General features: G+C 41.6%; 1 protein-coding gene across 1 annotated transcript in view; it reads left to right on the forward strand.

The window, feature by feature from the left end:
* LOC103369604 (partitioning defective 3 homolog) overlaps window positions 1-16877 on the forward strand; it is a gene marked incomplete at its 5' end in the record, with an annotated part of 72173 nt that overhangs the window by 42822 nt on the left and 12474 nt on the right. Inside the window, one exon of the mRNA XM_008298354.1 lies at window positions 15525-15648. Coding sequence (XP_008296576.1) covers window positions 15525-15648 — 124 coding nt within the window. The remainder of the gene's footprint in view (window positions 1-15524; window positions 15649-16877) is intronic.

Below are 16877 nucleotides of genomic sequence, written 5' to 3' on the forward strand. Positions count from 1 at the left end.
CAGAGAAAAGACCCAAAGTCACTGAGATGCCAAATATTATAGGACCTAAAAATATTATCATAGGACCTCTGTTTGACGAAATATGGTGGAATTTTTTTATTTAATAAATTACAGACATGGCAGATTATGGAATGGGATTAAGATCATAAACAATCCGCCAAATTATTACAAATTACTAGAGGTTCTCGGGTCATACTAATTCTGTGTGAGTTATGTTTAAAGCTGCATTCAGGCAGTTGCAGTAATCAGTAAAGCATGACAAAAATAAAGTTCTTCATTTGAAAGGCTGGTGATAGGAAAAAGGAAATCAGTGCCTTCCACAATAAAAGTCAAACTAACATTCGCCAAGGTGCATGTAACTACACATTCTTTCAATTGCACATTCAATTTCATCCAAATAAAATCCAGAGGACCCACAAATGGCAACAGAATGTATTAGATGTTATTATTTTATTTTAAAAATCAGCAAATAAAATGTTCAACTTCATCATGGCACCACCAGAAAACTAAGAACGGTTCACTGAAGGGTCTGATGTGTTTGATGAAAACATTTTAAATGTAAACTGCACCAGAAAAGTTTCCATCAGAGTGAGAGTCAGCCACAGAGGAGGATGTCTGCACGCTCTGAAGCTGATGTTCTGAAAAATGTGTTAATTCGGGACGTTAGGCTTTGCAGTTGGCTGTAGCGAACCACCGATAAACATATGTTGATTTATTTTTTTACAATCTGAATTATGTGGACATCTGTAAGCAAATTAAATAGAGTACATTTTTTATTGCACTTTGTTCAAATCTCACAGTCTCAGCATATAACAACAATTATTTGTGTGTTACATCTTATATTTCGAGCTTTTCCAGCTTTAGATGCTTTAAAAAAAAAACAGAAATATAATTTGGTGTTTTTCTCGCTCAAAATCACATTTATTTTGGCGATCTGGAAAACATGTCCTCCGAAAGCTACTGTACATTGAATATTTCATGAGGCTGCTGTGTAGAGTCCCAGATTTTAATAAATGCATGCTGAACCAGTGCTGCTCTTTAGCTCCGCTCCCAAGAGGAACGATTTGGGGAAACAAATGTTATTCAGTTCTCAGCCAATGTGAGATACATGAGATGATTTGGTAATAACATCCCAATTTGACATTTTTATATCTTTCTTCACAGTGAAACAAACAAATGTGGGATGAATATATATTTAGCGTCTTGAACCATAATTATCTAAATATAAAATGTATAATTAGCAAATTAGACTGCCACTTTTAATGAATAATACAACAACTCCGGCTGTAGATTTCACTGCCGGGAGGTTAGGTTCTTAAAAAAAACAGAAAGTGGCGATATGGATGGTTAAAGGGCACATAAGAATGGGCTCGTGTTCGGATCCTGGCTTTGCCAAATTCCAGTCTGTGTCTGAGCAGCCTCCCTGGCATCTAGGACACACATTACCATGGCAATCATACATCAGATACTCAATCTTCCTCTTTCAAAATTGCCTGCTGTCACAAGATGCCTCTAGTCTCATTTTCCTCCAATGCAGCCCCGAAACACAGGGAAAAGGGCCCCCTGCCTTCTGATGATAATGGATCCTAATTTGACTTAGATTATGATTTATCAGATGCTGCTCGCGCTTCAGTCGGAAGTATTATACAGCTCTCTGAAAATGGGAACCATTACAAGTGAGACATCCATCCGTCACCCACCAGTCGCCATAAAGGAGAGAACAAGAGAGGCGGCCATACGAGCTGGACCGCGATGCCTGCCCCAGAAATTAGACTGCTCCAATTTGATTTCCTTTTTGCTCTCTCTCAGTGTTGGTCTCCCTCTCCCCTCCCCTTCATTTCTTGCCTTTTCCTCCTCCCCAATCCAGGTCAGGTCCAAATTGTCAGCCGGCATTGCAGATAGGCATCAGTCAAACCTTCACCTCTCCCAATAAAACTGGCACTGGGATTGTAATGTGGCCTCGCTCTACTTACTTCCTTAAGTTCCAATCGCCTCCGCCACATACCCAAATGACTGCTATCTCACAATTTCCTCCCCTGTCTCGTCCCCCTTATTTCCTTTTTCTGCCTTTAAAGGGTGATCCATCCTGCTGCCACAGAATCCTTTTGTGGTTGCCGTGAATAATATCGCACCAGGGCTGTCTGCTTCCTAATGTACAGATCATTGTGACAGCCGGCTAATTCAGGCCACATTGTGTCCGTCAGTCTTTGATAGATAGATAAGGTTTTTGAGTCTTTTTGAGTTCCTGGATCTCATGCATCCAATGGCTTTAATGTCATTACTAGCCTTTACAGAGTTGTTTTATGTATTCTGTCATTCTGCTAGTCTACCATGCTCCTTAGGTCTTTTTTTTTCCCTTCTGTAGTGTCAGTATTGAGGTAACTGGAGGGTGTAATGCTAAGAGTGTGGATGCACCTATGATGATGATTGAGGGATGTGTAACTGTGCCACTTTTGCACCCATCAGAGGCATTTTAACCGCACTTATGTGGAGTATTTGAAGGTAGACCTTTTTTTTTTTCCCCCCCCAATGACCATCCAGAAGTTCAGGAAAAAGTACCAAAGTGGTGCATCTTGAAGCCAGTAGCTTACAAGATGCAATACATCTGCCTGGATTTAAGGAAAAATCATTGTTCATGTAGTGCTCTATTCATTTAGTCAATGAGTACTAAGCTTGCATCCAAACTAAAACTGCCGCTAAACATGAAATACTCCATTCTCACCTCACCTGTTAAAACAAAGAAATCATCTTTGAGCGAAAGCCTGTGATGCTTCGCCAACAAGAGAAGACAAGAGCCAAAGAACTTGTGCAAAATGTAGTTTTCCCGATTCGGACTGAACTTTATTCATGAGTATGAAAAAGTCAGCCCTTGTTATCAATGTTTAGTTTAGCTGAGACCTCATAAAAATGTAAAAAAGCAAGTCGGACTCTTTAATGCCTCCCTAATCCAGTGCTGATAAGACGCCGTGCTCACCCTGCTGGTTTGAAAATCCTCTCCTCCTCCTCCACACACACACACACACACACACACACTTTCATCTCGCACTTTTGCGTCCTCAAACTCTGCCAGTAATTTGCACAACCTGTAGGAAAAAACACAGCTCTTGTGGGCTCAGGCATGTTGAAAACTAGTTTTCGCTCCTCTGCGGAGTTGTTAAAGCACCACTACAAGTTAATGGCCTAGAAGAGCCTACTTTATGGCCGTGTTGACACAGAAAGGAATAATTAGTAGGATGCGATGCCGTCTGCGGTGAAGCCATTAACTCACAAGACCCTTTTCTCCAAACCTTGTTGCCTGGTTACAGTCTCCCCAGGTGACTGAATGTGCTGAATCATGGCGATCGGCTGTGAATCACAAAGACTAGTGGCCTGGCGAGCAGCGAGTTATGATTGGTGGGATCATAACAGCGTAGTGAAGCTCAGATATATTACAATAAGTGGCTTATCTGACAGCGCGGATCTCTCCGTTGACTGATCGAACGATGCGTTTTGATGGATGCCGTCTCCTGTTAACCCTCAAGTCAGTGTCACGGTGTGTGTTGGGCTGCGATAGAGACGGAGTGTATGTGAATTTATATCCGAGATGAATCGACTCTGAGACAGACATGAGGTGGAAGCTAAAAGAGCAATCTGTTGTTGTATTTGTGAGCAGTTTTTCAGAGTGTGCTTAACACAAGTGTATGGAGATGTGTAACAGTTTTGCATATGCTTGATTTTCAGCCTCCGTGTCTTTATTATGCCTCCCGACACAGAGGAGATCATCATCTGTCACTGATGGATGAGATTAGGCACTGTTTTGTCACTGTTACATCAAAGCACTACAACTGCGATGGCATGTTAGATTGGGAGCCGCGTTAATGTGGATAAGATCGCATATCCATTTCCCTATTTAGCATTTCAATGCTGGGCAGGAAGATGGAATTGAATCTTGGGTGGGTGTGACAAGGAAGCAGCTTGTGTTTGGAGAAGAAAAAGCGAAGAGGTGGATTTACAGAATATTATTACCAAGACAGGAAAGGACGGCGTATTTTGCTAATCTGCCTAGTTTATAAGTTCTGATGTTATGTTGAAGGAACATTAACCGTCTGAACCTCGAGTGGTTTCTGGGTTTTGTCTCAGTTTTACTGCGATATAAAGTCCTGCATGGAAACAGGCCAACAGGACTACAAGTACAGACAACTCAGAAATGTCCTCTGTATGCTGAATGACAGTATTGTGACGCCACGAATCTGCAAAAAAGCGGAAACAAAACTTGAATTCCTTTGATTCTTTAATCTATAAAAATTCCCACTGGTTATCTTTATTCAGTAAAAAAATTATGGCTCTACGTACATGTTTAAATTCTTACATTTTTACAATCTCTACAAACCTTGTTGGTTGGATTTGCGTTAAAAATTGTGCAATATTATATTGTGTTTTGATTTAAATACCTATTCAAGCAATATCCCCCTGATTAATATATGCTATCTGAGCAAATCAAATCATGTTTCTTTTTCGTACTTTACCCATGATAGACACGCATGAAGCATTTGTATTACAGATATGTATTCATGTCATGTTGTTGGCGTTTGATTTGTTTATATCTAGAATACATGATCAAATTTCATATTCTATATATGATACAGTTCTATTGATGCAACCTAAATTAAATGACTTTGGTTAAAGCTATATTTGTGTTGACCTACAAAGCGATCAACAAAGCTCATCAGCTCTATAAAGACGTTTCACCATCCTGAATGTATCTGCCAACAACTTGCTCCTCTGCATGTCGTTTTTGGGCCATGCTGCATTTATTTTATTGATCAAATATGGGTCTCCATTGTTGTCTCAGTGTAAACACTGCCTGCAGTTCACCTGAAAACTCTCAACATTTTGGTCACATGATTTTTGGTCACAGCTCAGTCAGTCCCTGCTGCATCAAGGAGTGCAGAATTTTATTCTTTTTATTTTTTGACAGCATCTGTTCAGTGGATAAGTTTTACTTTTGGCATTTTTTAAAATGAGATCTTCTAGAATTAGATTATTTCAATGAAATATCATGATTTTAAGCTGAGATCAGGTAATTTGCTACAAAGAGCGGCACCTTCACGTGATGCATTCAGACTTTTACAGTTTATTTCTCAGATGACTTATTTCAGAATGTGACGCCGAATAAAGTGATTTTGACGAAATATCACGATTTCAAGCTTAATTCTGGTTAATTTTTCCAAATGAACTAAACGTCACATGATACGTTCACAGAGCATTGGAAAGCTTCAGATGTTGGGATTTTTTAGATTTAATTTTTTATCGCCAGCTGGTTGGAGGGTTCAGAGAGTTAACCAATCATTTGACAATATGTTGGTGACACAAATTTGCCAAAATGCTAAAATATGTGATGAGGTGATTGATTTTATGTCATTTGAAGTGTTTAAGCAGACACCTGATGGAGTCTTTCTTGGTGGATAGTCTTATGCTACAGTGCTGGCTGACCATGCTACTGTACAGAGGCAGTAGGTGAGGAGGTGTGTCACACTGTTGGTTTACACTTAATCTGATCCCATCCTGTTTCCCACTGAAAGCATCCTCGAGATTAGATCCAACACAATCTCTCGTTGGTTTAATCCTCACGTGAAGTTCAATCTCGGAATGCATGATAAAGAACTTACTGGAAGCATCTGAGGAAATGGAATTGGAGCTGCTGCTAAACCAAACGTGAAATGCCCTCTGCAGATATTACAGTGACATATTCAAATGTGGCTCCACCACGTGAACAATCCGATAGGGACTTGAGTAATGAAACTAAAATGGCCCACATAGGACGGCATGCTCCCCACCTTTGTTAAAAGTAGGGCAGGATTACAGATATCAGGGAACGCAGTCCAATTTATTTGCTTGTAACTGAACAGGCCGGCATCGATACGCTGATGTGCGGCAGCATGAAATTGGCCCATGAATTAAAAGGAGCCACGCCACCGTGTGCCACGCCATTATCGCCTGCAGTGGCGCCACAGCTTGAAATCGAAGAACAGTGACCCATCTTGCTTTAAATGCGACTGCGTGTGCATGTATGTGTGCGTGCATTAATATCAGTCAAATATTATATTACCATCTCCGACATTTCTGACCAGCAGCGCCCCTGGAAAAATAGAGATGCCCTATAAAACTGAAAACCAATTAAATTCAATCCGTTCCGTCGATGGATTCCAATGTTTACTGTCTGCTTTGCACGAGTGTTGACACGCTGTGGGATTGCTGAGGCTCAGGATGAATGCTACCGTAAGTTGCAGGATGAGTTCGTGCGCCACAGGAAATTCATCTTTCATCTGTTTTTTTTTTAGGAAAGTGGTCTTCTGTTGGATTGAGGAAAACAAATCAAGTGTTTCTCTCCATAATTCTGCAGATCATTTATGGGATGAGATGCATAAAGTCCATTTGGTATCACAGCACTCAATATTATAATCATTTACTAAAAATATAAAAATGCCTGAAAATGTGATAAAAGTTACACGTAATTTAATCAAAAATGTAATAAAACCCCCAAATTGTATAACTTGATTGATAAAGTTATAAAACGTCCCGACTGATGCTGTAATAACATTTCTACATTTTATGTTTTAGCAATTTTATGTACATTGATTTGGAATAAAAGAATGATTTTCACATTAAACTGCAGACTTTGATGCACAGAAACGTGGGGATGCAACAACATCCTGGTCTCACTGAGAAGGTCATTTCTGTGACAACCATGTAAAAGTCCAGGTAGAATAAGTCTCTGTGCCGGTGACTAAACTTTATTTTTAGCTCTTTTCACCACAGATTTCCAACAAAATGCCACCTCTGAGAACAACCACATGCATACAGGAACAATCATAAATGTTTGTCCCACCTGCTGATGACGGGTTGTTTTGTCACCTTCACTTTCAAACTGACCTCATTTTGACCATTTTCTTACAGATTTAGTCTTTTGCGGGTGTTGTGACATTTTCAGTATATTCTGAGCTCACTGGCTGTTTCAGACACTTTTTCAAAAATTCAAATGACTTTATCTTAATTCTCTGAGTCCCAAGGTGTCGGTTTAAAAGGCAAATTTTCTTTAAAGAAATCACCAAAATGACACCATTTGTCAGAATCAGAAACAGAGGACAACATCAGATTTTTAACTTTCCAGACAGTCCTTCAAAGTGCAGTTCCATTGGGAAGCTTAAAATGGGAATATTTCTTTCAAAATTACCTTTATTCTACTTTTTATTTAAAGTTCACCAAAACAGAACCATTTGTTCTAACTAGATGCTGTTAAATCTAAATATTCTGTTAAGTAAAGTAATTCGTGACTCCACTGCGACCAACAGTCAGATAACAAACATTTTCTGATGAACTGCAGAATGTGTTTAACACATAGCATAGAGGAGGTGAGTATGGAAACACAATTTAAATGTGATTATCTATATTACGTAAACCACCATTTTCACTTGTTAGAACTTGCAAAACTGTGGTTTATCAGGGTTTTTTTTTTTTAAGTTTTAAAAGAAATTGACAGTTGCTGTTCTGCACACAAGGCGTTCTTGAGTTCTCTCTACTTCTAGCCATGGTTTCTGTAAAAGTGCAGGACGTTATTTTTGCAGTGAAAACTGTGAGTAAAAATGTGACGGGAGCAGAAAATGTTTGGGGTTCAGAGGCTAAACTCTTAAAATGAAGAAAGAACCCAAATTACACCTCAGTAAATCCGTCTTTACAGTCACAAAAGAAGACGGCACGTCAGCTTCTGTATCCGCTGTTGAAACAGCAGCAACAAACTTCCAGTCTCAGATATGACTCATATCAGTACATAATGTGTATTAAAATCCACCTACATCCCTCAGCAGAGCAGCAGCAGCAGCAGCAGTTGTTGTTAATGCTGCCCATCGCCTGCTCCTCCTACAGCAGCAAGTCAGCTAAAGAGCCCTGTTTCTTCACTAATGAACACACACACACACACACACACACACACTAATACACATCCAGCCCCCTTCAGCTTGGCTCGGCATGCCGGCGCTGCTGCCAGTGCTGTGCCCTCTGAGAAGAGAACGTTTTGATCCGAGCCGGGCCGCGAACGCGCAGATGGTGTCTGATTCGGCCGGGGTTACGGAACGTGTTAGCCGGATTCATTAGCCTCTTAACTTCGCTGTCAACACCGAGCTCTTACACGGAATGTGAAATTCTGCCGCGCCGTTTATCCTCCTTTTGCATAAGAACTGATGTGTTTGTGCAGTTTATCAACACGCGGCGCCTTTTTTGTCTCACTTAGTCCATCGACACGAGGAGGCAAATGCCAAGGGTTCGGTAATGAGTTGCTAAGTGTGGTGATATTGTATCGATTGGCATCTAATTGCCATGTTTCTGCAGATCAATTTGCCTCTATCAGTGTCTCGGGGTTAAGCCCATGTAATCCAGAGTAAAGGCAAGATCAGGCTAATAAGAGCCAAAATGGCGGAGATGCGGTGGCCTCTTGGACCCTTTAATCTCTCCAGTGCATCAACAGACAGCAGCGAGGGTGTGATGGTCGAGCAGCTGAGATAATCCTCTGCTAACCTTTATTTATTCAGTGTAGGTCAAACGAGCATACTCTCTCCTGTGCAGTAATTGTACATCGCCCGTATGCAGCAGATATAGAGTATATAACAAGCAGCATCATCAAAGAGACGGGGAAGCAGCTTCTCTTTTTGCATTTATTCTAATTATTATTGCGTCCCCAGCACATATGGGCTTGTGAGACACCAATTATACAGTTGCAGCAGTGAAACAGCCAGAAAAGAACATCACTTATTACATTACATTGCAAACAATAAACTCTGTCTCTTCTCCGAAGCTCTACAAATAAAAAATGCCACAAGAAAGGCTCCCCTGCCGAAGCACAGCTCGAGTCTTTTATAAGCATCCAACCAGCAGAAGTCACCAGAGATGACAGATGATTTATTAAAAGAAGTATCGCCGTTAAATCACAATAAAAAAGCACATTAAAACATAAAGCTGACTTAATATTGAGTCTCACTAAAGTTCTAGATGAACTGCGCCTTCTCTGTGGCTCATATTTGTGTTTCGTAACATAATTGTGTGCAGATTTTTGGCTAAATTCTCACAGAAGTTTCAACAGTTTGTACTTTTAACCATACATCAACTTCCTACAGTTGCAAGGAGCACTGTGATCAGAAATATAGTAGAGAGGTGCATTTAAAATAAGTTTCTGCTGCTACTTTTACATATAAAATGATCATAAAAGCATGTTTTCATGAGTCACTAATGAGGAGCATCCACCCCAGATCTGCGCAGGAGAGCACAGAAAGCCAAGTCTTGTGGCTTTTTGCTGCAGCAGATAACAGGGACTCAGCCGTACAACTGCTCACAGATGGAGCGTTAGCCGCTAGCACCAGTTAGCAGGGGCATCAGTCTCCCTCTTTGCTGTCTGTGAGCCTTCGATCAATAGACCCGGATTATCATCTTCAGCATCTCAGTTCATTTTTCACAGCAGAGAAAGGCTCCACCAGCTGCTCTCTCTTTGTCAGAGGATGTAGGGCCTAGTTCACCCATCTGATAAGATTACAGAAACTAACCGCCACAGCTGCCGCGTTCAGGGGGGACACGTATTCACGGCGCGCTCTGTTTTTCTTACTACGTGTATCGGTACATCAGTAAATGTTTATTTAACAGGGCCGGCGAGCTAGTCAGTACAACAGTCACATAAGAGATGGGAATCCCATGACTACCCATGCTTAATTAAATGTTTAATTAAGACGGTGGCTTTTAATTAAAAATTTGATTATTCCAAAGTAAGGGTTATTGGCAAATGAAATAGATAGGATATCGCAGAATGCGTGTTTTATTAAGAGTGAGGTGAGATTTAATGGAATCAGCAACTGTTAATTTGCTTAAAGGGCAAAAGATGCCCTTTGAGTTAGAGAAGTAAAAGTAGATGTAAGATTTAAGACGGCGAAATGTCTTGACTGGCTTTGTTAATACGGTGCGTGGTGGGGCCTGTAGCTCGGGGTGATGCTTTCATCCGAGACTTTGAAGTGTGAACCAACAATGGTGCTCTTGTATCCTCAAGGTCACCCCAATTGTAACCACTCACCACGAGGGCCCTCATCACAACACAGACACAAGATCCACTTGAATCCCTCCAACATGTAGGCCTCTGCACTTTCCCCCATACTGCACATGCTCAGATGGGCCTTTCTTTTTTCTTTTTTTTTTTTTTCGGGCCAGCTGGTGTCTGGCGCGGTAGTCTCCAGCTGTGTGGACACCCTCGGGTTGGCATTCATCTCCAGAGCACATTGATCCACAAAAAGTCCTCTAAACGAAGGGACGGTTGTAAATTTTTGTGCCCGTGTGCAGTTGGTGGTGGGTCTGAGGGATGCTCTTAAAGGCATGGGAAGAGCAGCCTGTGTGAATGCGGCCATTCATTTCTAATCTGCAGGATTAGGGCTCTGTCCATCAGCTGCCTCTGTCACTTACTGTACATCACACCACGGAGGCCTCCCCACTCCGCTGGCATGCTTTGATTGGGATCTGTGAAAGCAGTGCCAGGGGGGATTTTGGATTGACAGCACAGATCTGATAAATCCTATTAGATTGGAAGTTCCTTCTTCTTCTTCTTCGTCTTCGATGCCAAATGAAGCGAGGACTTTGAACGGCTCTCTTTAATTACTTAGATCTTGCTCACAACGGTTTGTTTTCTTGAACTCTGTGTGTGTCACCGTGCATCTCTTAACTATATCGTGGCTTTGTGGGTCCGAGATCAAAGTCTGGGCCTGACGCAGACTTCTAAAATCCTGTCAAAGCACTCCTTTCTAGGCTTAAACTATAATTCCTGCTTTCTGAATTTAACATTTTTCTCACAAGTTGCCTGTTTAGATGAATTGAAAAGACACTCGAAATGTCAGAAATACATCAAAATATTCATGTACGTTCAATTTCACGTTTCAAGAATCTCTTATTGAGCATTTTTGGTTGTTTTTTTAATGTCCTCATTTGTATCCTGCACTCAGTCTTGGCTTCTTTGGCATTAGAACATATCAGCTGCAGCTAATGAATGTTTATTCTGTAACGGCTTCACTTAAACTTTATCTTTTGGTTGCTGAGATCTCTCCAAGCCGCAGACTGCACGCGCTCTGCCAAAGATTGTTTGTGAGTGAAACGACACAAAACTCTGCATCATCATCGTTCTGCGGCTGCCAGTAAACTTTGTGTGTGAGTCTCAGTCAAACTTTTTAATATTCAAATCAGGGAACTTAAGTTGAGTATTTTGAGTTTATTACATTCGAAGTTCTGAATTTGAAGTTTTCGTCTGAAACATTTTATGCAAAACTCTTTTTTTTTTTTTTTTTTTCCCAGTGCATCAAATCAAACGCTGCTATTTCCAACTGCAGGAATCTTCTGTGTTAGAGCGGCCCAAACCTTTAGGCATGCTCCGACCACAAGAACCTTATCTTTCAAGCCTCTTTCAGGACTGTTTTCCTGCGTCAGCGTAGGTATTTCAGAGCAGCCCTGAAGAAACAGCTGTACAGATCTCAGTGCTGATTGGTTGGACAACAAGCACCTTGTTTTCCTGCTCTGTCAATGTCCTCGTCGAGTTGCAGTCTTTTCGTGTCCAATATCACCATCTGCAATTTCACCATACAGGCTAACACAGCAAATCAGTTTACTTCCTACATGCTCATAAAACTGGAGTTACGTCCACTAACTACTGCTTGTTGTTGTTTGGGCGCATTCAGAGTTTAAGTTGTGGTCAAAGCTGTGAGATCCTGCAGGGCGGAAGGATTTCTGGGGCGGTTCCTGCAAATGTTCATCGTGCTGTTTTGCACCAGCTGCAAGTTCCTTCAGTAGAAAGCAACCTAATATCGTCAATCTCTCATTTTCAGATTGCAGCTGCAGGTTGTGGAAGTTAATTGGAGCATCTTAATTAATTCTTATTCAATCACCTGCATAGCTATTGCTGAAAGGATTCAGGTTTCACGAAATGCAAAATTCCGACTCTTCCCCGAGAGTGGCGAAAAAAATATTTGGAAGAAAAATACAAGCAGAGGGTTAAAAACTATTCCCCAAACTTTTTTTTTTTCCACCCCAACATCTGTCAAAGTTTGCATGCTTCTTCTTCCAATTTTAGCCAAGGGTTAAAAAAAAAGAGAGAGAGGAGAGACCACGTTGTGATAAACCTTGTGAATTTTCCTTTGAGTGTTTTGATCTTTTTTCCTCAAAGCTTCTTTTCTTGCAATCCCTCTGCTTCAACATGCTGCTTTAGAGCACACTGCAGCAGTGTTGTTCTGAAGTCCAAGTCTGCCCACAGAGCAGACATTACATCTTCTCAGAGCTCCCCCTCCCCTTGTCCCCCCTTCCCAGGCTTAAGGCTGAGACAGACAGCTTTTCAGGAGGCACACCCGACCATGAAAGGCAGGGTGCATCTCAGCGTAAACAGCTTTGCTGGCAGCCCAGTCAGCAAGCCACAGTCCCGTTATTGAGTCCCAGAGACACTCCACTCAACAAAGCCACACAGTGACCTTTCAGCCTCCTACAGCAGTGCCAGATATTGAGTGAGTCCGTCCAGAGGATGAAGCTCATCTCAGACTAAATTTCAGCCCGCTGTTCTTCCCCGTCTCTGGGGTTTTTTTGGCACCACGGTTGTATTGCTGTGTTGCTCTTTCTTTGATTGATTCCCGCCGTTTTGTCGGACTAAAAGATTGGAGATCTTTGATCCCTTTATTTAAGTTTCTCATCTCGTGGAGTCTCTCGGGCAGAGTTCTACAATATAGGCTGGGTCTGTAGGTTGCCTTAATGATGATGTAGTTTTGATTGCAGGGCTGAGCTGTGATCTCAGGAGAGGGAGCATCTTTCTTCTGACAAACGCCGTTCTTAAATTCTCACTGTGCTCTCAAACTCAGCTACAAATCCTCATCTTTTTGACTTTTTTTCTGCTTCAGACGTCTGTTTACACACTATTAGATATAAGCCTCTCTGTTAAAGCTGGCATTTAGGCCTTGACCCGCAGCCACAGGGTCACACATGTAGCTCCTACTGGGTCAGCTGTTCTCCGAAGAGGCCAAGTGTCTGTGTTACATGTCATGGAGATTAGCAGGATGGCATATGACAGGTTCCTGCTCTTTAACAAGGCTGGCTGGCTCTGGCTTTTCCATTGTGTGTGTCTGGAGTTAATAGCTGGATATTTTGGCGGAGCTGCTGTGTTTTAGGTGATGTCATTAAAGCCCTCCGTCTGCTTGTTTTGTGATGGATGAAATGAATCAGGCACTTATTTCAGTAAGTTTATGCGGCATACAGTCATACTTTAACCTAATAAGGACCAACTGATAATACTGCGCAGTCACGGTCATAATAATAAGAATTAATTTACTTTTCTTTTTACTTTCTTCTTTCTTCTTTGTTTTACTTTTACTTTTTAAATTTTCTTGCATGTGCACATCTGTTTTTGTTTTTTGTGTGTTTTCCCTGAAATATCTGTTTTTTTTGTTTCTTGCATTTTATCCCTCAGAAAAACACAATTCTGAATTTTCTAATGCTGACCTTAAAGTTTTTCGATGTAAGCAGAAAAAAGGGGTTTACAAAAGTAAACTCGAGGGAGCTCTGGGCCTGGAAAGAGCTGCAGGTTTGACCTTTTCGGTTTTTGTGAGATAAAGACGGTCCCCAGGAATTTCCGGGCGAAAGTTTAGAAAGTTGAAAAGTCAGAGAGAGAGTCGACGTTCCCCCGCTGCTTCTTTATTCACAGACCTTGACACTTCTGTTCATTCACACTGTTTGAGAGGGAAAACGTGTTAATTGCTTTCCTCTGTCGGAGGCCGTTTAAATTCATCGCTAACCTGTCTTCACGTGTATATTTGTGTCCTACGTTTCTCCATATTTATGTGCTCAGGAACTTGTCTACATTACAAAAATATATTTGTGTCCTCACAAACAAGCCGATATGTTTGGCTGATTTGATGTCAGCTGACGTATGAAGTGTGATCACGACTGCTCAGTAGTTGCAGGTTAATTGAACAATGTGTAATTACACAATTTATTTTTAATTAATTGTTAATCCTCGACCTTCACATGCTTTCCTTGCTCACAGCTGTGTCACATCATTTTACTCAATAAGTAAATAAAGTAGAATATTGTAGTTTGATTTATGCAATTAGGCTCTCTTCATTTGCTTTTAGGACTTACATAAAGATCTAATGATATTGTAGGGTTGTTGTTTTTTTTTTTTTTTTGATTCAGTCAACCTTTATTTAAACCCTGGCTGCATTAAGAATCATTTACAGTGTAGCTGAGTAAGAAAATCAAAGATAGAGGCACACAAATAGATAATAAAGCAGTAAAAAGCAAAGTTTGGGGGAACAAATGAATAGAAAACAAATGAATTAACTAAAATACGATGGAATTAAAAACCTAAATTGCCCAAAAATCAGTCTGGCTTTAGACCGTCCCAAAGGTGTTTTTTGCAGAAATATAGAAAATTTCAAAGGGTTTAGAAAATTTCAAGCACCCTGTACTTATTATTTCAATAGTATTTAGTTCAGTTGTGTTGCCTCAGATTGACTGATCTCTGGACATTCGGTCCCAATCAGTGACGAATATTGTGAATATTCGGTGGTGGCGGGTGAGTGTTTCTTCTGATGGGCGGCGCTCAGGTTCTGATGGGCTGGAGTGGGCGTGACGCACAGGCCGCATGTTTAGGTTAGCGGTTAGGTTCGGAGTTCAAGTTTGATATTCTGACTCCAGCACAGCCAACAAATAGTCGGCTGTTCGGCTATTCGGGTCCAGCCCTACAGAATAAAGCAAAAGCAAACTGTTCTTATTTCTATGTTTAAACTCACAGGCGAGAGTTCAAGATCGAACAACAGGAGTAAATCAAATGTACGAGGATTACCGTGTGTGTGACGGTGGATCAGACATATTGGAAACACATAAATCATAAATCGCTGTAGACGCCGAGAGAAACTCAAAATGGCCTAAAATTGAAAAACGTTTTAATATTTAATAGCTGAACATTTTAGACTCCATTACATGTAGTGCAGTTGTCGACAAAGTTGTTGTGAGTGTGTGTGTTCAGCGTAGCATGAGAAAGTTCCACTGAAGGCAGCATTGTTTGATGTGAGCACCAGCGGCCTGCAGCAGACAATAGCAGTGCAGCCGTTGACTGATACCAGGCCGCTGGGGGGAGGCGGGGTGGTGGTGGTGCTGCTCACCGTTCACCACTAGTCTTTGTTCATTGTTATGAATAATACATCAGAGGCACATTAGTTTGATTCATATTGCTGTTGGCTCTGCTCGAAGCTTGCTCTCGGCTCTGCCCTCACTTATCACGTTTTTTTGCGTTTTATCTGGGTTGAGTGTATCTGGGTTGCTTTTGCCAGTGTCAACAGTGCATTTGATCAATTCACGGACAGAGCGCGCCGGACTTTAAAGAACTTCATCCTGCGGGCCATTTCCGCCTGCGCTCGTGGAACCAGGTCACTTGTTCACAATGGACCTCTCACGCTCATCCATCAAACCTCCCCTCTTTTCTGTCTCCCCAGTAACCGGCTAACCCCGAGCAACCACGACCGGATACAGAGGCTGAGGCAGGAGTTCCAGCAGGCCCAGAATGTCCCCGATGACCCCGACGATCGCAGGAGGACCTACAGCTTCGAGCAGCCCTGGGTGAGTGTCTGAAATGACCGGAGCCTGTAAACACAAAACCCACTGCCGGCCAGAGAAGATGGCCGAGACTGTCCGACTGTTAATGTCAAGAAACGACCTCCGCCAGACCGGGACCCGAGTCCTAGCCTGAGGGGGGCGGTGTTAGCACCTGTGGCTAACTGGAGTACGGTGCTAACCATCACTAACCCCCCACCCCACTACTACCAGCCGTGAACAAGAACGACGATCCTCTCCACACTTCAGGATCTCCATTAACCTCCGTGGGCCTTCCTGGCTAACTGTGCTAATGCTAACACCCACCCCTTTGTCCGACCGTCTGCATGCAGGAGCCCTCACACCTCCTGACAAACCATCACTAACCCCACCCGCCTGTCACAACCCACTGCACTCATCCATCGTCCCTGTTTTCTTGTCTTGTCCGTCATCCACGTGGACCCACGCGCCAACGCACGGACTCTGGCTTGTCTTTATCATCTCACTTTTAAACTTTTAAACTGTGCCTTTTTTTTTTTTTTTTACACAGTTTCAAGTGAGGGTTCTGTGCATTTTAACTGACGTTTTATTTAATTCAGAGCTCTACTGGGTGAGATGAGGGATAATTAGTGCATTCTGAAGCAACAAGGGGCAACTCTAAGTGAATAAATCTGAATGCCTTCAAAGTTTTTTGAGGTGATGAAATCGCTTGTCACAGTTTTAGTATTTATTTTGTCCTCCCTGCTTCCCTGCACTGCACCTCAAGTGTACTTGGTTTTACAATAACAAATCATGACTCTATGAACAGGAAGCTGTAGCAGATTTTAAATCTTGCAGATAAGATTTTGCTTTTTTTTTTTTTTTTTATTGTTAGTATCATCTCAGTGTTTATCATATTGTTGTTTTACACACTGAATGAGTACATTTCCACACTTTCTCTTGTCAGGTGCGAGACGACACACGTTGTTGTTGATTTCACACATATTCTGTCACGACATATTATAATGCATCACATCATTGCATATTATTTTTTAATAATATATGCTAATAATATCTGAACCGCCCTTGTTAGCTGTTTATCTATATGAGGTGTTTGGTTTTTTTTGTATATGTCTGTATGAACTCTTTTTACTGCTGGTGTCTACAGTTCAGTTTCCCACCAGAACTTTGCTCAGTCTTTGGTGTGCACTGGGAACATTTGGTCCTGTGATTTATAATTGAAATGAAATGATAAAGTGAGAGCTCATGAACAGAAT

The sequence above is a fragment of the Stegastes partitus genome, unplaced genomic scaffold, assembly GCF_000690725.1.
Source record: "Stegastes partitus isolate 25-593 unplaced genomic scaffold, Stegastes_partitus-1.0.2 Scaffold1308, whole genome shotgun sequence".
NCBI classification, from domain to species: domain Eukaryota; kingdom Metazoa; phylum Chordata; class Actinopteri; family Pomacentridae; genus Stegastes; species Stegastes partitus.